Source organism: Eschscholzia californica, unplaced genomic scaffold (assembly GCF_041429995.1).
Source record: "Eschscholzia californica isolate CP2 unplaced genomic scaffold, dmEscCali1.0.p SCAF_5, whole genome shotgun sequence".
In the NCBI taxonomy this organism is placed as follows: Eukaryota; Viridiplantae; Streptophyta; class Magnoliopsida; order Ranunculales; family Papaveraceae; genus Eschscholzia; species Eschscholzia californica.
In genome coordinates this window covers 5,943,901-5,969,897 of record NW_028238472.1, presented here as the reverse complement: position 1 = coordinate 5,969,897, position 25,997 = coordinate 5,943,901, and the positions used below count along the sequence as shown (strand labels likewise).

Sequence of the window (25,997 nt, the reverse complement as noted above, 5' to 3'; positions counted from 1 at the left end):
AGATTAAATTATGTTGTTTGAAGAGAGAAAAGAGGAAAGAGAGAGAAATAAAGCCGTTTTTTCAAAGAGGGAAAAAGATAAATAATGTGAGAAGTTATAGGAAGTGGGTAGTTATTTTGACTTTTGGATATTTATCATTTAAAAGCTCTTTTAAAAAGAATGGTTAAGATTCATAAATAACAAATGAACGTCTGAGATTTATAGATGTTATTAAACTTTTTTTTTTTTGTTGAACTAGCTTTAATAGATTAAATAACAACGTTATTACAATATTTATTAATTAAAATACAAGGTACATTCTTCCACTCTTTGCTCGCGTTATAGATGTTATTAAACTAATAAAATTATTAAATGGTCAACAGTTGGTAGCCCAAGTGGTTCCAAGGTGTTCACATAAACTCCAGACCTCCCTGGAGGTCTCAGGTTCGAATCCTAGAGAAGGTGAAATCTTTGGATATTTGAATTGAGATTATGTAGGTATTAATAAAGTTGTTGAGCTTCAGGCCATTGTCTTTGTTGGGCATAGGCCTGGTGTTGTTAATGTTTGAGTGGGTAGTTATCGAGCTTATCACATCTATGATGTATCAAATGCTAAATATCACGACGTACGTAGATCGTAGTCGTCTTCCAAAAAAACAAAATTAATAAATGAAATTAGCAAAAAGATGAAATTATCTACCGTTTTTGTCTTATCAATTATGTTACCAATATCTTATTTTTCCTTTTATTCACCACCCTCTCATATATTAGTTAGACACCTGCTCCGCTTTACTGGGGTCTTAGATTCGATTCTTATAGAAACAAGAATGTATGATTATTAAGACGGGATATAAACAAAGTAGAGATATGAATGACTGAACTTTCAAATTCCACAAAATGGTAGGGGCCAAAATATTTTTGTAATATCCATAGTTAGATTGTTTATTCAATTTATACGAAAAAGATACTAAATAGAGCTCACAGAATGGACCTTTCAGGACTCCAAATATTTTTGTAATATAGAGTTTATTCAATCTACATAATAAATACAAAATGATTCGAAAAAATTGAGTCTGATCATGTATCAAACGATGTGGCTGACCAAAATTGATCAGGTCGTGAGATGACAAAAATGATCTGACTAATTGAACTCGACCACATCAGCGCTGGCCTTGTTGTCGGCCCAACGAGACATTTAACAATTCTCAATTTTTTAGTCTAACCACAAAGTGGCATCTTAGTAAATAACCGAAAACATAATCATTTATTTATCATCTATAAATACTCATCTTCAAGAATCATCTTTCAAACCTCTTAGTAGTCCTTTTGACTATTCGACCATTTTTCACGGAGAAAGAAGCCTAAAGAAGATATAGAAAACAGAAGCTAGTAGTACTATAATTTACTAACCCTAGAGAGAGATAGAGATATAGAGAGAAAGAGAGAGGAAACCCTAATTCAATGAATATGATTTCAACAAAAAATCAATCTCTGCATCTAAATCCAGCAACAATTACAACCAATACAGGAGAAATTTCAACATCTATGAAGAAAGATGAAAGAATTCCTCAATGGAGTCATCAAGAAACTAGAGATTTCATCTCTATTCGTGCTGAATTAGAACGAGATTTCACTGTTGCTAAACGAAATAAAACTCTTTGGGAAATTGTTTCATCAAAAATGAAAGAAAAAGGTTATAGAAGAAGTCCTGATCAGTGTAAATGCAAATGGAAGAATCTCGTCAATCGCTATAAGGTACTAATCAATCTCTTAACCTATGTGATTGGAATTTTAGATCTTGTTAATTATGATTAGGGTTTTGATCAAATTAGGGTTTTGATTGAATTAGGTCATTGATTTTCAGGGAAAAGAGACATCAGATCCAGAAATCGGTAGACAATGTCCATTTTTTGATGAACTTCATGAGGTTTTCACAGATAGAGCAAAGAATATGCATAGATTACTGATGGAATCAGAATCAGGAACAGTAGAAATGAAGAAAAGAGGGAAAAGAAGAATTATAGGAGATAGATCTTCAAATGAGTTTTCAGATGAAGAAGATAATAATAATGAAGGAGAAGATGAAAGTCAAGAACAAGAAAAGATTACAAGAATTACAAGTAACAAGAAAAGAAAAACCCTAATTAAAGATCAAAACATAATTGGAACAGAGAAATCAGTTCATGAAATGCTTAGGGAATTTTTTGAGCAGCAACAGAGGATGGAGATTCAATGGATGGAGATGATGGAAAGAAGAGCAATGGAAAGAAGAATGTTTGAACAAGAATGGAGACAATCAATGGAGAAATTAGAGAGAGAAAGAATGATGGTTGAACAAGCTTGGAGAGAGAGAGAAGAACATAGAAGGATGAGAGAAGAAGTTAGGGCTGAGAAAAGAGATGCTCTTTTAACTACTTTATTGAATAAACTCATTCATGAAGATCATCTTTAAGAAAAAATTGTTAAAATTAGTAGAGACTAGAGAGAGAGAGAAAAACAAATTGATCATTAATTATACATTTTATTCATGAGATTAAGACAAAAAGGAGTATAGTTTAATTAGTAGTATAATCTTTGTAAAAGTGTGTATTTCTTTTATTGATTTGGAATTCTTCCAATTTTTAGAGCTTTCAACAAAAAAAAAAAAGAGAGAGTTTTAGGTAGATATTTGGCAAAAATTGAAATTTATGTTTTGTAATTAGTCATTAAGTTTGTATGGGGAGTTGGAATTGATGACTCTAATTTTTCTTGGAAGGTTGTTTTTGAAAATGTGTTCCATAAGAATTACTATGTTGTTCCTACTCTTTTATTGTTGAAAGATGGTTTCTTCCTACCGTTTGATGTATTTCTTGACACACTTTATGTTAATGATCGCTAATGGTCGCGCTTATGACGCATACAAACGTTCTCCTGGAAACTAAGACTATCAAAAACAAATTAAGATTCATTACTCATACAAACAAGACCAATATTTTGTCTGGCTAAAATCCAACTCAATTCGCCCGGTGTGTAGCCAGACATGATTTAGAGAGAGAAAATGTATATTTTGTCTGGCCAAAATCCAACTGAATTCGCCCGGTGTGTGGCTACATACCTTATACAAAAACTCTTGCATATCAAACAACAAAACAAACTTAAGCCACATACCTTATACAATAACTCTTGCACATCAAACATTAAACAACAAAACAAAAACAAACTTATTCCATATTCCATAAAGTCGCCCTTTTTCATGTGCAATGGAGATTGTGAAACACAACCTTAGATTCGTTGCATAACCCAGACTCCCGAGCAACAACAAGAATAAAAAGGAATTGCACTCCAAGTAGGGCAAAATTTCATTAAAGGTGCATCATTAGATTAAAAAGTTGCTTGTATATTTGATTATTTCCAAGTACAACTACAAAATGAAAAGAAAAGAGAAAAGAAATGGAAAAGGAAAAGTGTTTAGCCAAGAGGATGGAAGAAATATGTAGATAGTAATTTTGGGTTTCATTGTAGGTACACATACTACACACATCAAAGAGAAGGGCTCTTTAATTCTCTATCTCTCTCTCTAAGTAGATCAGGTGGAGTCACTGGGAGGTTTCTCCTTCGGATGTTTTGCCGAGTAATGATCACCTAGCTGATTCGCATTAGCTAGTTGCGCCTGAAACACATATTACAAGTAGTAATTGATATATCAAATAGAATATACTACATTTTACTCTTAACAATTTTATATTTCCAAATGATTCGATACAAGTAAAGAAGGTAACTCTAATCTTAAGTTCATCTCGCGGAAGAGTAATACAGAAACCATCATCCTAGTTTGTTTGGCATTTACTTGTGTTGACTGTACAGGGTTTAGAGTTTGGGCTTAATTGGACGTGTTATATGAAAAACATAGTGACCGCCAGGAGATGGCAAGTGATGGAGAATTACGATTACACGATACGATTATCATGTCAGAGGCCATAGAGTCGACTTACACACCATCTTTTTTGTTCATTCCAAATAAAGCTAAGAATCTCAAGGGAATGAATGGACAAAATCTAAGGTCTACTTCAATTTACTCGAAACTGAAATTCCCATCACTCTCTCTTGATTCTAAACAAAGCTAAGAAGCTTAAGAAAATGAAGAAACAACATCAAGGGTCTATTTCAATTTCCTCAGAATTGAAATATCCACCACAGTTTTATTAGTTCCAAATAAAGCTAAGAATCTCGAGCAAATGAGTAAACAACATCAAGGACTTCAATTTCCTAGGATTGAAATATCCACCACTCCTCCATAGACTCAATCGGAAGAATTCAGGAAGCAAGATAATAGGCACAAAACCATATGTTATGCCGTTATGGTTCTACATCTTTGCCGTATAAATCTAAGAAATTAAGAATCTCAAGAAAATGAATCAACAACATCCTGCAAGTACTTCAATTTCCTTGGAAATGAAGAACCGAATTCCTAAATCCTCAACTATCTATTATTTACCTTCATTTACTCACGGGTAACAAAAAGTTTTGGGCATTTTGGTCCTCTCTTCTCTCTTTCTACAAATTAATCTTGTCTAAATTCTTGAATACATCTTGTTTCCTAGAAGCAAAGTCCTATAGGCAGCTCTCGTCTAGACATCTTGATATTAAGGCAGTTTTCACTTAACGGATTACTACAAAATGCTTACAATTTTCGGTTTTGTCCCCAAATACTTTTCCAATGTATATGATTATATCAATGAGAACTTCTCAAAGATGATGGAATCAACTTTTCCGTCAATATTTTAGCAAGCAAATCACTTTTTCATATTATATGACAAAGGTAAGACTACGACACAATTTAGGATTCCATGTTATGACCTCATTATATTCAAATACCAAACAACATCAATTGAGCAAGAACGCTTCGAGAATTTCAAATCTATATTTTTCCTTTGATCAAAGTTATATCGACAGATCAATGTATTATATATCCAATGATTTTAGCATTTTTAGTTACATCTCTTCAAACCCATTAATTCAATCAACAAACATTATCTTTAACTTCACTTTTATTAGGGTTTCACTTCAAAATTGTAAATTCAGTCATTTTTTTCTTCTTTCCCCACCGGTTTACCCAAATTAGTAATTAGATTAGACTTCATTAATAACATTAATACTATTTCTTGGCCAAAATTTAGTTAAGCCCACAAATTTTAACACTGATTCCTTCTCAAAGAACCAAAAAGGCACCATCTTTGAAGAAAATTAGGTTTTCAATGGAGAAAGCGATAACAGAGTACAATGTATATAATTTTAGGGTTTTGAGGGTATATATATATATATATATATATATACCTTGCAGATAGGGCAGATGACTTTGAGAGCAACAGCTCTAGCTTCAAATTGAGATCCTTTTGATTTCTGATTCTTCTCTGCATTCTTCTTCTGTGCTTCGATCTTCTGCTTTCCTCTCGTCATCTCCTTTCTCTTCTCTCTCATCAAATTTATGATTTCTGATCATATATATATCTTTCAAAACAGAAATATAGGCCGTTGGATTCAAATTCTCGGATTCATGACTGAAAGCCCCACGCTAGCATGTTCAAGGGTAATCATTCTCGGTTTTTTGAGGTTGCAACTATTAAAGAAAAATGATAGAAGGCTTCAAAACTAGACCTACTTCATACCTAAATAGGAAGCAACCATCAATCAAGAGAGTGAAAAAATGCATCAATCAAGAAAAAGAGTTGACCGAGAAATGATTTTCGCTAATTTTGTATAGGCCTAAGGTAGGCTTTGACTTGTAACATTTTCTAACATTGCTCATACATAAGAGCCTTATTACAATACTTGAGGAAAGAAAAGTAGGGATTATTGTCTAAATGGTATTACAATTATGGATACCGGACCATTTAACTAATCTGTTGGCTTGAACTTTTCCTTTTGCGGAGGTATTTGAGAAAATTTGCAAATGCATAACAGATTTTTGATTGTTTTGACATGAGCCTTCGACTGCTAGTAAATCATTTTATTGTGGTCTTGGAGATGATCGGTCGACTGTCACTTTCAACATGTATGAATTTTACATTGTTACTAGAAGCCCATTTGGTGCCCATTAAAAAAAACTTAGATTTCGCATTCTTCCTAGTTTCTTGATCTGATGGTGTCGGCTTTTGCAAGACATAATCAATGTGCACCAGACATAACCTAAGTGCGCCCGAAACAAATGCATGTATACTATGTAGGGGTGTACTCGAGTCGAGCTGATGCGAGTAGTAAGATGTTCAAGCTCGGTTGATGTCTTTTACTGTTTGCTTAAGCTTGAGATCGGTCGAGCAACTGTCCACTTTCTTGAAGTCGACTCGTATATGTTTTAAAGAGCTCGAGCTCGTATCGCTTTAAGCTCGTTTATCAAAATACTTCAAATTAAAACAACTCCCACATTATCAAAATACTTCAATGGTCATTTGTCACATACAACAATAATGATTAATGAGCATAACCAGAAAAAAAAATCAAAGATCTTTATAATACTTAATAATAATAATGGTTGTTATTCCGTGTACAAGTTTCAATATAGATACATAATTGTGTACTACACTTATAGACAATACGGTAAGCGAATTGTTCACGAGTAACTCGGTACACAAAAAAATGATCAAACGTGACTTGTTTATATAATTAAGCATGATTTTGAACTCGTGTTAAGCTCGCACTCGTTAATCTTCGAGTCGAGCACGAATAATAGTCGAGTCAAGTTCGAGCAGCTCGTTATAATCTCGACTCGAGTACACCCCTAAATTATTATGTATAATTTACATTTTTTTTTACTTTTTGAAAGTGACATTTTAGCATCGACCCTGAAATTTTGAAACTGACATTTTAGCAGAGACTAATTTTAATTTTACCTACTATGTCCATTGGGGATGCTATTAGATTCAAAATTCCGTTAAAACCCCTTATAAACCCCACCGCTGGAAGAAGCGAGAGACACAATTAGTTCTACGCCTCTCACTCTCTCACTCTCCCAAGCGGAGCTTCAGCAACTTCAGATTCCCAAATTAGGGTTTTTCAGTTTTAGGGGTTTTGGCAGTTGGAAGAGGGGTACTAGGACTGGAAACAAGAAAGCTTCTTTATTTGGGAGAAATCGCCGAAAGTGAAAGAGGATTTTGGGGGTTTTTAATATTTCCGAAGTGAACAAAGAAGAAGAGAGGGAAATAGATAGACAGAGAGAGAGAGATAGAAGCTTGGGAGGGTTTTAGGAGAAGAGTTTGCTGGACGAAGAAGGAGGATCAAGGCAGTAAGGGTTTTGACTTTCGGAAGTAAGTAAAATTTTCAATTTCATTTCGTCATCATCAACTTCATTTCTTTATAGCAGTATCGAATGAAATGATTTAGTTGCATATTACTAGTTGGGAATTTAAGATTTAGTCAATTAGGGTTCTGGGTTGTCATGTAACCAGTAATTGATTGATTAGGTTTTCTTTGCAATATGAGAACCACTTGAGTCCTTATCATTTGGGGATTGACTGTTCCTTTTTAATGCCTACTTCCCCTCATACATTTTTCTTTTTATGGAAGTTAGTGTGAGAATAGTCCGGAAAATGGGTATCTAGCAATCATGCATATAATGTCTAGGTCCTCTCCACTGGGTGCCAGTTGGTTTTGAGTTGGATGACCACAAACTTAACAGTTTGAAAATCAGATATTTGAGAATTTTCCTTTGGTGAAGTGAATATCAGTGGTTCGGTGAAGTGGATGGAGGTAATCATGTTGCATTAGATATTTGAGAATTTTTCCTTTGCATACGTTGTTGAGTTCGTTGGAGAACACGATTTCTTCTTTAGGAAAACTAGATGACAACAATCATCGCACTGTTATAATTGTGCTTTATGAATCAAGGTTCACCCTCAAACAAGCCAAGTATGACCTTTTGTTCGATTTTGGTAGCTGTTTATTACGTGTAGTTCCATCCCCCTAATATGAATCCCTTGTTACAGTCAGGAGGCGCTTGGTCATTCAACCGAAAGGAAAGACTTTTTCCGAGTGGCTCACGAGATCTCGTGAGAAGGAGCGATCAAATGGATCAATGAATAGATGAGTTCATGGTTCAAACTTCGAGTAAGTGCGATGTGTAATTAAAATTTAGATGATTCTTCTATGGATTATTTCTTCAATATGGTGAATGTATCTCAATTACTGGTGTCTTTGTGGAAGAATCTTTTTGTTTTTGGATGTTATTGTTAAGAATTTGAGGCCTGTATCATCAAAAGATCAGCTAGAATTTAAGAAATTATTCCGGTTATTTTTTATCTATTTGATATCTTTTGTAATTTGGACAGGGAAGTGGAACTTAGGTTTAGCTCTGAGGGAGTAGTTTCTTTAATGCTCATCAAAGTTGCATCGACAAGCCTTAGACGCAAAAGATTCTTCGTAAGGTCAGCTTCTCTTCTGTTTAACCCATATCGTAAATAAAATTTGTGATTAGATTTTGCTACTGCTCGTTTCCAAATCGAATTTTCCTCATGACTAATTCCTTTATTGTATAACAATCTATTTTTGTGGAGCAGTCAAGGAATTGTGTCACATTGCACTCTTACCTTTTACTTTTCGACGCAACAGAACGTCTACTTGAAGTGTAACGAAATTAACCATCATATATTGAGAAGAGAATTTTCCAGCTTTGGTTACTCGCGAGAATACCCGATTAGCAAATTTGATTCAGATTATCAACCCGCATGCTTACAACACTGGTTTAAGAATTGGCATGAACTGAGAAGAAGTAAACTAACTGCAAGTACTTTTGGCGGAGCTATTGGGTTCTGGCCTCGTCGAAGAGTCCAGTTGTGGCGAGAGAAGATTGGGGAGATCGAACCTTTCTCTGGGAATATTGCAACTATTTGGAACAATGTCAAAGAAGAAGAAGCACTTGAAAGATATAAACTAATAACCGGAAATAATGTCTATTTTCCTGAATTTCAGATTTACAGTGAACAGGATCGTAAAGACGAATGGCTTGGTTGTTCTCCGGATGGGGTAGTTGATCGAATTTTCTATGGGTTGCCATCTCGTGGCGTTTTGGAGATTAAATGTCCATTTTTCGGTGGGGATAAGAAAATATCTTACCCGTGGAAACGAATTCCTCTTTATTGCATTCCACAAGCTCAGGGTTTAATGGAGATAATGGACAGAGAATGGATGGATTTCTATGTGTGGACTCTTAATGGGAGCAGTTTATTTAGAATTCACAGGGATCGTGAATACTGGGATCTTCTAAGACTAGCCTTATCTGATTTCTGGTGGGAACATGTTTATCCTGCAAAAGAGATAAGAACTAAATACGGTAAATCTTCGTTGTCTAATCCCTCTGTTCAGCTTCAGATCCAAAAATTCAGACCAGCACCAAGGCATGAACTCCATGGTGCTCTTATTTATGCAAGCAAATGTGTTGCTGAAGAATCCGTATTATTGGTACGAGAAATACGAGGGAAATTGGTGAGCGAACAATCTTGGTATATTCACGGATTGGGATCTGAGCGAAGTGTAGAATTAGGAATGGATCAAATGACAGGGCAATGGCTGGACAAAGAGCAGGCCGTGGGACTCTAAAACTATGAACATTTTGATGGTACAAATGTTTGTAGCAGGAGACACTAGCTCTGAGGCGTACAACTCTCGGTAATTCAGTGATCTCTGTAGGAGAATGTACGTTCTTGCCCATTCAAATTGCCTATTTCTTATGACTTATTAGGTTAAACTGTTGATGAACTTATCTTAGCTGGATTTGGGGCAAAATCGCCATTGTAGTGAGACCACCCTTCGGATATACTAAAACATCTCTCCATGTTATTAAATTTTTGTTTAAATGTTTTTCAGGAATGGAATTCGGTCATTTTCGCAAGGAAATGTTATTATATTCAGGTGTTCGTTTCAAGTTTCAAACTCGAATTCCTCGCAGAGTAAGTTTTCATCTAATAAACAAAATACATGGGAACATGATCTTATACTTTTAATACTTCACTGATTGTGGTTCAACTTTTCTCTGGTTTTTGAAGTTGTTGGAGAGCTTTCAGTAGCCATTTTCTCCACTCCCCTCACGATGCAAAATAGTTTCCTCGACAAATATAAATTTGACTTGTCTGCATGACTGCCTAGGTGCGGAGAGTGTGTCCGTCATTGTCTGTCAGAAGATATTTGAATCGAACAGATGGTTTCTTTAGATCTTCATCGAGCATCATAAGTAAGAACTTTGATATGGTTATGTTTGTTGTATTTATACCCTTCGATAGAAACTTATACTTTTGGACAAACATTTTGTATGAATAAATGAATTTGCCTATTCTTCATAGAATCAACATATGCAACATATTACAAACTTACTTTATCTCTTGGTTCACTTGTTAGTATTTGGTGCAATCTGCTGGATCAAAGTGAAAAGTCTTCTCCTACAAGTTCTACCTTCCTCGCGAAATCTTATCTCCATATTGGTACCGAAACAAAATGAAGATATTAAATTCTTTTATGTTTGTTGATTTATTACTAAGCCCGAGAAATTCTATTCATCCCTCAATTTGGTCCTTCTCCCAGCCCTCTCCACCTGATGTGGTAACATATCACTTGAGCGTGAAAGCAAATGGAGAGAGAATGATGAGAGTATATGCTCCACGTCGCTGCATCAGGCAGAAGGCTGGGGGAGGGACAAAATGGAGAGATAAATAGAATTTGTTACAGGGAAAGGAACAAACAACTATGTATACATTATTCCTTTTCTGTTGTAAATTGTCGGTCTATTTGCTTCAATGTGTATCGATATTTGCATGCAACTTAATGGAAATAAAGGAAGAGAAAAAGATAGAAATATTAAGATATACTAAAACAAAGAGATGATCTTGAACCAAACTATATTAGAAGAATTCTTTCCAAACCTTTTCCATACACTTTCTTATCTCTTACAAACTTATCTCAACAATACACAAACTACATCTATTTATAGGGTGGGAGAAGTAATAGGATGTTGACACATACCCTATGTGTTGTCACTTGCATGGTGTGTTGTCACCACCAAGATGACACTTTGCATATGGAGTTGTAGAATGGTGACACATAACCTCATGTGTTGTCACTTGCATGATGTGGTGTCACTTAACCACAAACACTTGTCACATGGAGCTACCATATGGTGACACCTCTCATATGGAGCTACCATAAGGTGACACCACATCAAGGTGGTATTGTAGAAATGGTGGGTGGCTAGAGATATAAGTTGGATAAGAAAAAGGGTATATTAAAGGCACCCAAATCCCTTGCATCACCAATGATTTATGGGCAGCCACATCCCTTATAACACCCCCCCTTGGATGATCATCACTTGAAATAATTGCCTCATTAAAACCTTGTCAGAAAAACCCAGTGGGACAAAATCTGATGAAGGAAAAGAGTACAAATAATAGATTCCGAGTGACGTTGGATACGCTAAATACTGCCTCGTTAAAACCTTGTCAGAAAAACTCATTGGGACAAAAACTGGACGAAGGAAAAAGAGTACAGAGCGTAGATAGCGATACATGAACCTGCACATGATAATAGACTCCCCCTGATGAATATTATATCTTGGAACGATGTAGTCTTACATCATCAGGCTATTCAAGCGTCGCATTCCGATGCCATCTACCAGTTTTTTGAACGTCGTAGTAGGCAGAGACTTGGTGAACAAGTCAGCATAATTCTCACAAGATTGTATCTTCTGGATATCAATTTCATTATTCTTCTGGAGATGATGTGAGTAGAACAATTTAGGGGATATGTGCTTAGTCCTATCGCCTTTGATGTATCCTTCTCTGATCTGAGCGATGCAAGCCGAATTATCTTCGTGAATGACTGTGGGAGATTTTGTGATTGAATCAAGACCACTTGAGCTTCTAATGTGTTCAATAATGGATCTAAGCCATACACATTCTCTTGTTGCTTCATGGAGAGCAATAATTTCTGCATGGTTAGATGAGGTAGCGGGCATACTTTGTTTACTAGATCGACATGAGAAAGCTGTACCTCCGCTTGTGAATACATAGCCTGTCTGTGAAATCCCTTTGTGCGGATCAGAAATATAACCGGCATCTGTGTATCCTTTTACTTGAGAATCACCAGATAAGTTCTTTGAATAGAACAATCCCATATCAGTTGTTCCTCTCAGATATCTTAGAATTTGCTTTACACCAACCCAATGCCTCTTAGTAGGTGCAGAGCTATATCTGGCCAATAGATTTACTGCAAAAGCAATGTCCGGTCTAGTGCATTGAGCTAAGTATGATAATGCACCAATAGCACTCATATATGGTACTTCTGGACCAAGGAGTGTTTCGTCCTCTTCTTTAGGTCGAAATGGATCTTTCAGAGCATCGAGAGACCTAACAACCATGGGAGTACTAAGCGGATAAGAATTCTCCATGTTAAAGCGCTTCAGGACTTTTTCAGTGTATAATGTTTGATGAACAAGTATGCCACTTGTGCTTCTTTCAATTTGTAAGCCAAGACAAAATTTTGTTTTCCCGAGATCTTTCATCTCGAATTCTTTCTTCAAATATTCTGCTGCTTTAGAGAGCTCTTCTGGAGTTCCTATAAGGTTGATATCATCAACATATACTGCAAGAATCGCGAATCCAACATCACCTTTCTTGATAAATAAACATGGGCAAACGAGATCATTAACATAACCTTCCTTGATCAGATATTCACTAAGACGATTGTACCACATTCGTCCAGCTTGTTTCAATCCGTACAAAGCTCGATTAAGCTTTAGTGAATACATGGTACGTGGGTTGCCTCCAGGCAATTTAAATCCTTCAGGGACTTTCATATAAATGTCAGTATCTAATTTTCCATATAGATACGCAGTGACCACGTCCATTAAATTCATCTCGAGTTCTTCTAGAAATGCTAAACTGATCAAATATCGAAAGGTTATTCCATCCATAACTGGAGAATATGTTTCTTCATAATCGATCCCTGGTTTCTGCAGAAAACCTTGTGCCACGAGTCTCGCCTTATAGCGGACAACCTCATTGTTCTCATTTCGTTTTCTAACGAATACCCATTTGAAACCTACAGGGTTTATATCTTTGGGTGTCAGGACTACAGTTCCAAAAACGTTACGTTTTGACAGTGAATTCAGCTCTGTCTGGATTGCTTCTTTCCATTTTACCCAATCAGTCCTTTTCCGACATTCCTCAATAGAATGTGGTTCCTAATCATCACTTTCAATGATAATATCAGTGGCTACTGAAAGCGCAAATATATCATCGATGATTATGTTATCTCGATTGAACACTTTACCATTACAAGCATAATTTATAGATATCTCTTCATTTGGAGATAACTCATGCTCTTCAAGAGCTTCTGCCTCTTCTGGGGCTTTACCCACTTCTAGGGGTGTATTTGTCGTTTCTTCTGGAACATTACTTTCTTGTGGTTGGTTTTTCCTCTTCCGGGGAACTATATCTTTAGAACCGATTGGTCGTCCACGTTTCAGACGTGCTTTGGACGATTCATTTGCTGCAATATTTTTATCGTGTCCTTCAGGGACATCTATCCTTGCTGGAACATTTGCAGCAGGTATATGTGACTTTCTCACTCTCGCTGCGTCATTAAATGCGTCAGGCATTTTATTAGCAATCTCTTGTAGATGTATTATCCTTTGTACTTCAACTTCAGATTGATTAGTACGAGGATCAAAATGAGACAAATTTGGTGTAACCCAAGAAGGTTCCTTTTTGGTAACATTTGCTTCAGGCAAATTTACTCCCCCTAATGGCGGGAAAACTGTCTCATCAAAATGACAATCGACGAAGCGTGCAGTGAAAGTCTCACCCGTCAAGGGATCGAGATATCGAATAATAGATGGTGTATTAAAACCAATATATATTCCCAGTCGGCGCTGAGGCCCAAACTTTGTGCGTTGTGGGGCTGTAATAGGAACATATACAGCACATCCAAAAATACGCAAATGAGATATGTTTGGCTGCTGGCCTTGAACATATTGCAAAGGTGAGAATTGATTATTCGAAGTAGGACGTAACCTTATCAAAGTTGCAGCATGAAGAACTGCAGGTCCCCATGCAGTAACCGGTAATTTAGTCCTCATCAACATTGGTCTCGCAATCAGTTGGATATGCTTAATGAATGATTCAGCTAGACCATTCTGAGTATGAATATGAGCTACAGGATGTTCAACATTAATTCCAACTGAGAGACAATAGGAATCGAAAGTACTCGATGTAAATTCTCCTGCTCCATCTAGACGAATTGACGTAATCGGATAATCAGGAAAGTGAGCTCGTAAACGAATTATCTGAGCTAATAACTTTGCAAACGCCTGATTCCGCGTGGAGAGCAGATTTACATGAGACCATCTAGTTGATGCATCTATTAATACCATAAAGTATTTAAATGGTCCACACTGCGGGTGTATAGGGCCACATATATCACCTTGAATCCTTTCAAAAAATTTGGGAGATTCGATATGTACTTTCGTCAGGGATGGGCGAGTAATAAACTTCCCTAATGAGCAACCAGTGCAAGTAAAATCCCTATCTTTCAGAAACTTCTGGTTTTGAAGAGGGTGTCCCTGGGAGTTTTGTATTATTCTACACATCATGGTAGATCCTGGGTGTCCCAGTCGATCATGCCAAATTTTATAAGTATTTGGATCGTGCAACTTCGGGTTGACAACGACATATGATTCAACTGTTTTAATCTCTGTAAGATATAACCCAGAAGAAAGAGCTTCAAGTCTTTCCAGAACACGCTTCTGGCATGATATACTCGAGGTGATATATAAATATTCTTTATCATTCTCAGACCCAGTCTCGACGTGATACCCATTCAGACGAATGTCTTTGAAACTCAATAGATTCTTCAGGGATCTAGTCGAGTACAAAGCATCCTCAATAATTATTTTCGTACCACGGGGCAATATTATAGTAGCTCTTCCGAAGCCTTCTATAATATTTGATGAGCCAGCGATAGTAATCGCATTTGCCTCACATAATTTTAAGGTCGAGAAATATTTTGTATTTCGAAGTATCGAATTTGTGGTCCCACTGTCTGCTAGACAGCTATCTTCATCACCTTTAGATATGTTTCTTCTGGAATCCATACCTTTCATAATATAATATAAGATTCAAACCACAAGTATTTATAACATAAACAAAAGTATTACAGATACATATAATATACTATCTAATATCTAACAGACAAAAGTTATTATAATATAGCATTATAATAGATAGAAAAGTTAAATACACTAAATATTAAACATATCATCAGTTTGATTTTCTCCTTCAGGGAGATAATCTCCAACACACAATGGTGGATCAAGTTCCATGTGGTTCATCTCTGGTGCAGCTTTAGATTTCAGAGATGCTTGGTATAGGTCCACCAAATGTCTCGCCGTACGACAGGTACGGGACCAATGACCTTCCATACCACAACGGTAACAAGCTTCTTCACGAGCTTTGGGAGGGGTATTATATTTACCCTTTACTTTATCAGGCTTTCTCGCTGCGTAATTCTTTGAATTTTCTCCCTTTTCCCACTTCCGGTGGTAAGGGGTTTGCCTGTTTCTCTCCCATTTGTTCGTGCGGGATCCACGTTGGTGGTTTCTTCCGGAACCACGTCTCCCTTTGTAATTTTGTTTCCTACCATGATCATTTGGCAATATCGCATGTGCTTCAGGCACATGTACGGACCCAGTGGGTCGAGATTCATGGTTATGCAATAACAACTGGTTATTCTGTTCATTGACCAAAAGACAAGTCAGTAACTGGGAGAATTTAGAGAAACGTCTCTCTCGGTATTGTGACTGCAGGACAATATCCGAGGCATGGAACGTACTCAATGTTTTATCTATCATCTGTTCATCAGTGATAATATCTCCTCCCACTTTTAGTCTGGAAACAATTTTACAAAGGCTGGAATTATAAGCAGAAATGGAAGAAAAATCTTGTAGTCGAAGATTTATAAAATCATTTCGAGCTTTTGGAAGGATGACCATCTTCAGGTGATCATATCTATCTTTTAAGATATTCCATAAAGCCAAGGGATCTTCCACATACAAATACTCTGACTTCAGGTCATCATGTATGTGACGTCTCAAAAAGCTTAAAGCATGAGCCCGTAACATTTCATCTGCATTATTCCCTTATTCAATTGTGTTCAGGAGATTTTTGTATTTTAGATTCAGTCTAGTTTCGACTGCCCATTCCATGTAATTCTTACCTGTTATATCTAGAGCTGAAAATTCAAGTCTAGCAAGGTTAGACATTATGAAATATGAATTAAAATATTATACCTTTTACCAGACGGAGTAGCGGCTTAGTTTGTTCGATATTTCACCGATGTTGACTTCGGCAAATGAGCAGAGTAACGACTTCTTTCAGCTGGCTAGAGACTCGTGCTGATAACGTGTTGTAAATTGTCGGTCTATTTGCTTCAATGTGTATCGATATTTGCATGCAACTTAATGGAAATAAAGGAAGAGAAAAAGATAGAAATATTAAGATATACTAAAACAAAGAGATGATCTTGAACCAAACTATATTAGAAGAATTCTTTCCAAACCTTTTCCATACACTTTCTTATCTCTTACAAACTTATCTCAACAATACACAAAGTACATCTATTTATAGGGTGGGAGAAGTAATAGGATGTTGACACATACCCTATGTGTTGTCACTTGCATGGTGTGTTGTCACCACCAAGATGACACTTTGCATATGGAGTTGTAGAATGGTGACACATAACCTCATGTGTTGTCACTTGCATGATGTGGCGTCACTTAACCACAAACACTTGTCACATGGAGCTACCATAAGGTGACACCTCTCATATGGAGCTTCCATAAGGTGACACCACATCAAGGTGGTATTGTAGAAATGGTGGGTGGCTAGAGATATAAGTTGGATAAGAAAAAGGGTATATTAAAGGCACCCAAATCCCTTGCATCACCAATGATTTATGGGCAGCCACATCCCTTATAATATTTTCAAATGGTTTGTATGAGTTTTGATTTTGTACAGTTAGGTTTAAATACAAGTGGAACTGTGGAAGTATCATCGTTTCCACTTCTTTCAAATATGAGTATTTGCATTAAGATTGTGCGAATTAGCCTTTTGGAATGCTGGTGATATTATCTGATGCAGGCGCATAGGCGTGTGGGCCCACGTCCACGCGTGCCCACACCCTATTGTGTCATAATAGTAGTTTATTTAGTAGAAGAGAAGTTACTTTAATTTGATATTTCTTTATTTTAAAGTTTCTATGTTTGAGTAGTTTATTATTTTAGAAATCCTAGTTTGAGTCTATCTAGGAAGGTTTATTATCTTATAAAAGGGGATCTAGTCTATGTTATTATTCACCTTGAAGAGAAAAACAATTGAAGTTATTAAGAATTTAAGTTTAGTTTATCGTTTGTTACAGTTTTCTTTAATTGTTCTTAGTTTATTTTATTGTTCTTTAATTATTCCGCTGCGTCTACATCAAGTGGTATTCAGAGCCATTTTTTTTAACCAATCACAATGGTTAATCCTACCGTTCCTACTCCAACAATCAAAGAGAAGACACCAACTTTTGCCTCCGAATGGGACAACATCAACAAAAAGTTATCCTCGGTTACAAAATTGGAAGAAGCTTTCGAAAATTGCAAGAAGGAAACTATGGGAAAATTCGATAATCACAAGAAGGAAACTATGGAAAAATTCGATCAAGTCAATGATTCGATCATGAAGCTATCTAAACAACTCGAAGGCATATGTAAGTCTCCTTCTGTTACCACTACTCCTTCTTCTACTACTTCCATTCAAGCATCATTACCACTTCCAACCACAACACCAACTTCAAATTCCCTACTTGGACAACCTAACACTACCCCAATCCCGATTCACATAAACCCTACATCACCACTATCACCGGTTTTCCCACTCACATACATAAACCCCACAACACCACCTTTCTCTTTCAACGAACAACTAACATCGAACAAACCCGATTCATTCTCCCATTATTCCACTACCAACCCAAGTACCACCCAACCATACCCCTTTCAAACACCTCGGCAATATTATTCACCAAACACCATCCCACTCGAAACCCAAACCCAAAACCACCACACATATACAAACCCTAGTTATGTAGGCTACAACCCGGATTCTATAGGCACCCCTAGTTTCCCTACACATAATATTCAAATCCCATCTATAGCCACCACCCAAATAACCCTACCCCAATATCACCAACATGTTCCTGGTTCCCTCCCAATCTTTTGGTGTCAAACACCATCACCAACACAACAAACCTCTCCTTATTATTCCATATCCCCAACACTTCTACCACAAAATTTTGAATCTTCTCATCAAGTTGAAACTCAGTTATCAACACACCCAAGTAATCAAAACCCAGAATTTAGTGAAGGAAAAGAAGAACAAAAAGAAATTATCAAAACCCATCAAAACCAAGAAGAAGAACAACAAGAGAAACACCCATTAGTCACTACAGACACTAAGTTTGATGATGTGAATGATCAGTCTTTAGTATTCGGTGGAGGGATTCATGATGGATTTTCGGATTCATGTGACTGGGATATGTCAAATATTGTTAAATTTGATGATTTGATAGTTCCATCTGGTTCAAATCAGGCTTTGCCACCTTATGATGGTTCTTCTTCATCTTCTTCCTACCGTATTCGCATGGAAGTGCCTACTTATGATGGTTCGAATCATAAAATTTTTCTGAATCAATTATGTCCCACATCGCCGCTTTCTCTATCAAATCTCTTCCTACAAAATTTTCTTCAAACAATTAAGAAAAATAGGATCAATTTTCCAATTCTTACAATGAACCTATACTCAATGGTCAAAGATCACATACCAATTGAACAACTTCCATCTAGGTTTCACATATCAATTGAAGAAAACAAACAGTGGACTCCAGGTATTGATCACGTTGGAGTACATAAACTACATGAAGATGAACGTGGAAAAGTCAATTTTGCGTGGCATATCTACACTACATGGTTCCATATCGATATCTTAGTTAGCGATGGTTATGCTTATACTTTGGCTATTGATGAAGTATTTTGGAAATTTGTTACAATTACTCTTACTTCACACTTGCTCATTGTACTTCACACTTTCTTGAAGATTAAGTGGTTGAGCCTACCGTGGGAAGATGGCGAGATGAACATTATTTATTCACTAAGGTTAATTTTGCGAGAATCATTGGCATATGAGTTTGGGTACGAGGTTGACGATTACTTGCACATTAGTATCCTTCCATTCCAGTGCAAACTTCGTTCGAAGTGGAAATTACGGATCGCCATGACAAAGTTCATCGTCTGCGGGTGCATCAACTTGTTTTCTCCATCCTACAATCGGTTCGGGACGAACCTTCTGGGGAACAGGGTGCTGATGCAGGCGCATAGGCGTGTGGGCCCACGTCCACGCGTGCCCACACCCTATTGAGTCATAATAGTAGTTTATTTAGTAGAAGAGAAGTTACTTTAATTTGATATTTCTTTATTTTAAAGTTTCTATGTTTGAGTAGTTTATTATTTTAGGAATCCTAGTTTGAGTCTATCTAGGAAGGTTTATTATCTTATAAAAGGGGATCTAGTCTATGTTATTATTCACCTTGAAGAGAAAAACAATTGAAGTTATTAAGAATTTAAGTTTAGTTTATCGTTTGTTACAGTTTTCTTTAATTGTTCTTAGTTTATTTTATTGTTCTTTAATTATTCCGCTGCGTCTACATCAATCGCTTTGACATATTAGGGCCTCACACTTTAAAACGTGCCACTGCTGGCGATATTATCGCTTTGACATATTAGGGCCTTACACCTTAAAACGTGCCACTGCTGACCATATTACATATTAGGGCCTCACAGTTCAAAATGTGCCGCTAAGAAATGATGTCTAATCCCATGAAAGGGGTCTTACACTTGCAGCCGATGTGGGACTTTTTCGAAGGATTACTACACTTCTTTTACTGTTTTCAAAGGATAATGCTAATTAAGCATGATTTGAAGCCAGCATGCTCCTTACTCCTTTTCAATTACTCAGAAAGTGTCCTGTTTTCTGAGATTAGATCCCATATCGACGAAGTACCATACCTTTATAGCAGAGTTATAAGGTTTCATGATACAAACGACAAAGGTATGATCCTTTTTTTTTTGTTGAACGACAAAGGTATGATCCTTACAAATAAAAATTGAATATAAGTGGTTCAATTTTCCTTTCGAACACCGATAAAAAAGGACTAAAATGGCTATTTCAAAGTTAAACGAAATCAAGTGTTCTCAATTTTTAAATCGGGTTTCTCTTACTCGGAATAATTTTTTTACACTTTTTGATGGACAAAATTACACCAGTTGAGTCTGATAAATGATTTTTTTCCTATCATTTTTCTTTCCAAGTACTCTTCTCATCTTCTCTGAGCGATCCTCCCCAAAGTTGTTAAACTGGATGTTCTTCTTGTACAAGGCGGAGATAGAAAGAGATGAATTTTTTTTTTTTTTTTTATATTTTTTTCTTAAGATGTCTTTTAATATCTTTCTTTGTCAAATTAATTACCCAGAGGGTCTGGTTAATTCACGGGTAATTGCGGAGAGGGTCTGGTTAATTAAGCGGTTCAAAAGTGTCCCTATATGTGATCTACAATTTCTAGGATATGCAGTTTATTCGTCATTAACATACTATACCGACTGCAACAAAAAAATACTTTACCGTGTACACAAAGTCAACTGAAATATCCAATTTCGAAGTAATCAGTTTAATAATACAATTTTTTTAATATAAATGACTCATTCAAACCAAACCTAAAGATTAGATACTTTGAAACACTAGTTAACAAATTTAAGAACAGAATCCAACCTAGGTGGGGATAATAAGTCATCAAATTAACAAATTTATACAGATAAGTCAAGTCAAACTTAAGTTCTTTTAACAAATGAACATAAATATGTCAAGAGTTGTTGACATCATTTGAATTTTATATGTCTGAAAATATCCCTTGGGCAAGAATATGTTAATATAAGTTCGAAACTTTGAGTTCAAGATACAAATACAAGTATAACTTTAAAATAAAATTTAGATGCTACGGACATGGACAAAAATCATATGATCTTAAATTGCAACAAATAATGCTAGACGTTTTTGTCCGTGGGAATTAGACTACTTATTTGCAATGAGTCTTGTCCTTGTATTGCAGCTAGAGTCTCCTCTAGAAACGATGCAACATAGAAGATGAGGCATTTAATCACGACGCTTTTGAAGCCACTCGGTGAGACTCAACATGAAAGATAGATAGACTAGCGCTATGAGCGTGAACAAGACACATAGATAGACTAGTGGTGGAGCTAAATTCTAGACCTTTGATGTCTCATTTCTCTAGACGAATGTAATTACACTAACTAATAATATGCAGTACAACAATCTACACAAAAAAAAAACATCTTAAATTTCAAATCCTAATCCTTATTACACCAAAGTACTAAAAACTACTTAAAAATTGAGAAATAAAATAAAACATCTAAATCCACATAATGGATTCTAATAGAAATAACACATTTTGGATAAGAATTAGGTCATACCTTACCTTACCCTTGGAGATATATGAGCCCATAATGGATTCTTCATAACAACAGTAAACTCTTGTTTTTCAGATAAATCCACATCATCTCCAACCCTAGCTGTCCATTCAAACTCCCTCACTAAATTACCAACAAAATACTCAAGATGAAGCAAAGCTAAATTAAGACCAGGACAAATCCTTCTTCCAGCACCAAATGGCATCATCTTAATCTCCCTACTCCCTGTTATATCAAATACTTCCTCTTCTTTACCTTCTTCATTTAGAAATCTCTCTGGTTTAAACTCCATTGGATCTTCCCAATGTTTTGAATCCAACCCTATTTCAGCTACCATGAAATTTACAGTAGCATCTTTGGGTACATCATACCCATTTAACCTAATTTCTTCTGTTACTGCATGAGGTAGAACAAAATGACCTGGTGGGTGTCTTCTTAATCCTTCTAAAACTATTGCTTTTAAATATGGGATTTTGTTTAAATCTTCTTCTTTGATTTCATTTTCTGATGAACCCACTACTTTTTCAATCTCATTGAATAATTTTGATTGAATTTCTTGATGTTTAACCAAATTAGCCATTACCCATTGAAGAGCTGTTGATGTTGTATCAGTTCCTGCATTTAAAAATTCAGAACATAAACTAACAATCTCATGTTCATCAAGTTTTCTATCTCCTTCTTCTGGTAATTTTAAATCCAAAAGTGTATCAACATAAGCAGTTGATATAAATTTCTCTTCTTCTTGATCTTCTTGAGTTTTCTTTTGATTTTCTTGACGAGATCTGATCAATGGAATAAGAACTTTCTCTTGATCATCTCGAAGTTTATAAAGTTTGTTCCATTGATTCTTGAACAAAATCTTCGAAATATTGGGGAAAAAGTTAAGAAGATTGAATCTACCAAAACTCAATAATAAATTTCTTTGAACAGTTTCAATTTCTCTAATCTTTTTCTCATCTAATTTCTCCCCAAAACACATCAAGACAAGTAAACAAAACATTGCGTATTGAAAATGATCAACAACTTTAACTGGTTGATTCGATTCAGAATGAGATTTGATTTGATTACGAAGAATTTCGAGAACAGATTGACGAGCTTTAGAGTAAGATTTAATCTTAGAAGGATGAAGAATCTGATAAGTAAGATTCCGACGAAGAAGTCTCCAAAGAGAACCATAAGAAGCTGAACTAATATTATGTTGATTACTAGTGATGATTTTTGAAGTTGCAGGAGCAGGAGGACGATCAGAGAACAAAGCACCGTTTTGAATTAGGGCTTGATGAGCAAGATCTGAAGTAGTGATGAAAATAGCTTTACGATGACCGATTTGAAGAGTAATAATCGGACCGTATTTTGATTTAAGATTTCTAAGGATTTGTTCAATATTTTCAAATGATTTTCCAAGCCATTGAATACTTGTTAAAATAGGGATTGAAATCGGACCAGGTGGAAGTTTTTTTTTACCTTTGAATTGAAAGAGATCGATTAATGATTTTACGATTGCGGAGATTGATAGTGTTACTAATATGATGAACCAAATAGACTCCATGAAAGAAGAAGAATAAGATATGATTCTCTCTCTAGAATTGGTGAAGAAGAAGAAGATACAGAGTTATGTGATGTTTTTCTCTCTCTCTCTAGAATTTGTTTTGTTGTGGGCAGATGGATGAGATATTGAGATGAGATGTGGAGGAAGATTTGCCCTAACTTTTTTCTATTTAAAAGATGTGGTGGTGGGAAGTGAGGTAGAATCCCGCCAAAATTGGCATGCCTTGAGGAATAAGTAATTATGAATAAGTACGAAAATTAACTTAAAAAAAAGAATAGTACTATGAGAATTGCTTATTTATTTTGTATAGGAAAGAACACAGAACATTTATACTGTATCAATCCTCATCTCTTATAGCTACGGTTGAACATAAGTGATACGCAAGAAAGTATAATTTTTTTCTTTATGTAATTTTACTATTCAATCATTGAAGTGTACTTTAACTTAGACATTTATGGTTTCGACAAAAAAAAAAAAGAGTTCGACATTTATGGCACATTCGCTTTTCAGTGTTATTCTTGTATATAAATTGTTGAGGGGTGATTTAATGAGTTCGAGCTCATACAGTGAAGGTATGAGCTCGAGCTTGTAGCCGTTGATTGCCAGGGATCGACCCTCATCCAAAAACATACAGCTGGATTTCTCCTTAAATCAAGGGAAACTTAAAACCAACCGAAAATGGGTACAGAATTGCCATTCGTTCACTCTATACGTTTTCAATAAGTTTGATAAGGAACTCATGTGTTTCCTGAACTACTTTTCTCTCTCCTCTCTTTATTTCTCTTTTTCCCTCTAAGTTCAAATCAAATTCTTCATTTTATAGGTAAATTTTACTCGTCGTTTATTTGGTTAGAATGAATTTGTTGTTATTATGATGAAATTTGTTTTGGGTGATTATATTTTGCATCTTTGGGATTTTCTTATTCTGATTTTGATTTGACTCGATCGAGTGGGATTTCTAATTTGCCCTAATAAACTCATCGCCTTCTAGATATTTGGTGTTTGGGATTTAATAGTCAAATTTCTTTCATAATTGGTTAGTAATTCTAGTACTCGGATGAGGGTTAGTGAAAGAGATGAGTTGCAAGACTGGATAAACACGAGAAGCAATTGCGAGGATCCTTTCTATGCAGATATAGAATGGAAATTGATGAGTTGATGACTACGGAATAAATTGGACATTCGAAAAGAACGGAGAGTGTAGAGAAACCATGGCAAAATTTTGTAAATAGGTGTAAATAAAGGACTCATTTTCGGTTGATTTTAAGTTTTCATTAATTTAAGGAGGAAACCAGCTGTATGTTTTTGGATGAGGGTTGATCTCTGGCAATCAACGGCTACAAGCTCGAGCTCATACCTTCACCGCATGAGCTCGAGCTCATTAAATCACCCCTCTAAATTGTTATAAAAACTTTCAAAATAATCTTAGAGATCTCATAATCTTATACGATGTGTTGTAGTTTTTTTTTTTTGTTGAACAAGATGTGTTGTAGTTAGAGATCATAAGAGTATCTCCATAAGTGCTCTAAATCTCTATATATAGAGTTTTCCAAGCTCCAAAAGAAACTCTATTACTCTGTAATATAAAAATTTGTGAATAGTGAAGCTTCATATTTGAAGCTCTATAATATATAGTTGATGTGACATAATATATTTTCGGTCTTTGGTTTCGATAAAACTTATATTTGAGTCTTTAATATGTTTTATAAATTGACACTTATGTCCTATTATTTTGTATTCTAATAAACTAATAATACTGTTTAATTAATTATATAATTATAAATTACCATAATTAAAATTTTATTTATAAAAAGAAAATACTAAACAAAATACAAAATTAGATAATAAATAGTGTTATTTTCCAAATAGCCTCCAACTTTATGACCTAAGTGCCTAGCCCCCTACTTTATCAAAAATACCCAGATGGCTCGCTTTTTGAGTTACCGTTATAACACCGTTAACCAGTCATCACCTCTCTCTCCTCCATCTCATCAGATCTCACTACCACCTCATCTTCTTGTCACCTCATCGTCTTCACCAGCGAAGGTAGACGATCGATCAATTTTACGGTCGACAACCTTCAAAAAAAAAAAAAAAATCTCTATCTTAAAAAAAGTTGTTTTCTTTCCAACCACGAAGGATTATATTTCTTAACTGAAACACCATCACTTTGCCCTCTTTTACCAACTCTATCAATTTCATTATCATCTCTAACTTGTTCATCTAATAACTTAATTTCTTCATCTTCTTCAATAATATTATTATTATCAGATGATACATCAAGCACAAATCTTTCTTTCTTACTAGATCCAGATACATTTTTTTTGCAATTAGGTATTGATGATTCTAATCTATTAACAGTTTCAGTAAGATTTATGACTAAAGCTTCAAGCTTTTTTAACTGAATTTCGTGTCGATCTAATACACCTGAAGGTACACCTATCTCAAGTTCATATTTTTGTTCTTGATCCTCTTTTTGTTCTTCTTCTACCATTACTTGTTCAGATAAAGATAAGTTACAATTAACTGGAAAAAGTTTAAGAAGGAAACCTAACAAAAGAAGTGAAATCTTACCTTGAAGAACAACAACCATTGTAGAGAGAGAAAGAGGCCAGTCAGATATAGGGAAAGAGACTTTTTACTGCAAATTTAGAAGAAGTTTTCTTTCACTCATATAACTATCTGGTTTATCAAGAGGGCGGGTACTGCTCCTTCAACTTCAAGGATTCATATACACTAAGACCGAAGTCTTACCCATCATTTGTAGATGGAGCTTCGACAGCAGCTAGGTCTAGAGGGAAATTGTGAGCATTACGTTCATGCATAACTTCCATGCCAAGGTTAGCACGGTTGATGATATCAGCCCAAGTGTTAATT

At 35.6% G+C, this 25,997-nt stretch overlaps 3 protein-coding genes across 12 annotated transcripts; 2 read left to right on the top strand and 1 right to left on the bottom strand.

Annotated features, from left to right (window-relative positions):
* Positions 1-1,286: 1,286 nt before the first annotated feature.
* On the top strand, positions 1,287-2,727 carry LOC147536564 (trihelix transcription factor GT-3b-like). Of its 2 annotated transcripts, none has more exons than XM_086644935.1 (2): positions 1,287-1,734; positions 1,844-2,727. In XM_086644935.1, exons 1-2 carry the CDS (start codon positions 1,441-1,443, stop codon positions 2,429-2,431), a joined length of 882 nt encoding a protein of 293 aa, XP_086501061.1. In that variant the 5' UTR covers positions 1,287-1,440; the 3' UTR covers positions 2,432-2,727. The 2 variants fall into 2 exon arrangements, with proteins under 2 accessions (XP_086501061.1, XP_086501060.1); XM_086644934.1 differs by having other exon boundaries at positions 1,306-1,734; positions 1,829-2,727.
* A 4,089-nt stretch (positions 2,728-6,816) lies between these two features.
* Positions 6,817-10,817, top strand: LOC147536563 (uncharacterized). 9 transcript variants are annotated; one of them, XM_086642608.1, is made up of 7 exons: positions 6,828-7,237; positions 7,938-8,058; positions 8,280-8,375; positions 8,508-9,642; positions 9,814-9,896; positions 9,993-10,177; positions 10,342-10,817. In XM_086642608.1, the coding sequence occupies exons 3-4, from the start codon at positions 8,323-8,325 to the stop codon at positions 9,544-9,546; spliced, it is 1,092 nt and encodes a 363-aa protein (XP_086498734.1). In that variant the 5' UTR covers positions 6,828-7,237; positions 7,938-8,058; positions 8,280-8,322; the 3' UTR covers positions 9,547-9,642; positions 9,814-9,896; positions 9,993-10,177; positions 10,342-10,817. The 9 variants fall into 9 exon arrangements, with proteins under 9 accessions (XP_086498730.1, XP_086498734.1, XP_086498736.1 ...); XM_086642610.1 differs by having other exon boundaries at positions 6,828-7,259; positions 8,508-9,615; XM_086642605.1 differs by having other exon boundaries at positions 6,828-7,259.
* A 10,605-nt stretch (positions 10,818-21,422) lies between these two features.
* LOC147536562 (cytochrome P450 89A2-like) lies at positions 21,423-23,332 on the bottom strand. Its single transcript, XM_086643253.1, has one exon. The coding sequence runs from the start codon at positions 23,118-23,120 to the stop codon at positions 21,576-21,578; it is 1,545 nt and encodes a 514-aa protein (XP_086499379.1). The 5' UTR covers positions 23,121-23,332; the 3' UTR covers positions 21,423-21,575.
* Between the last annotated feature and the right edge of the window lie 2,665 nt (positions 23,333-25,997).

Coding starts and splice junctions, on each gene's coding strand:
- LOC147536564 (XM_086644934.1), top strand. CDS start 1,441: ATGAATATGATTTCAACAAAAAATCAATCTCTGCATCTAAATCCAGCA. Junction 1,735..1,828: donor ATCTCGTCAATCGCTATAAG/GTACTAATCAAT, acceptor TGATTGAATTAG/GTCATTGATTTTCAGGGAAA.
- LOC147536563 (XM_086642608.1), top strand. CDS start 8,323: ATGCTCATCAAAGTTGCATCGACAAGCCTTAGACGCAAAAGATTCTTC. Junction 8,376..8,507: donor CGCAAAAGATTCTTCGTAAG/GTCAGCTTCTCT, acceptor TTTGTGGAGCAG/TCAAGGAATTGTGTCACATT.
- LOC147536562 (XM_086643253.1), bottom strand. CDS start 23,120: ATGGAGTCTATTTGGTTCATCATATTAGTAACACTATCAATCTCCGCA.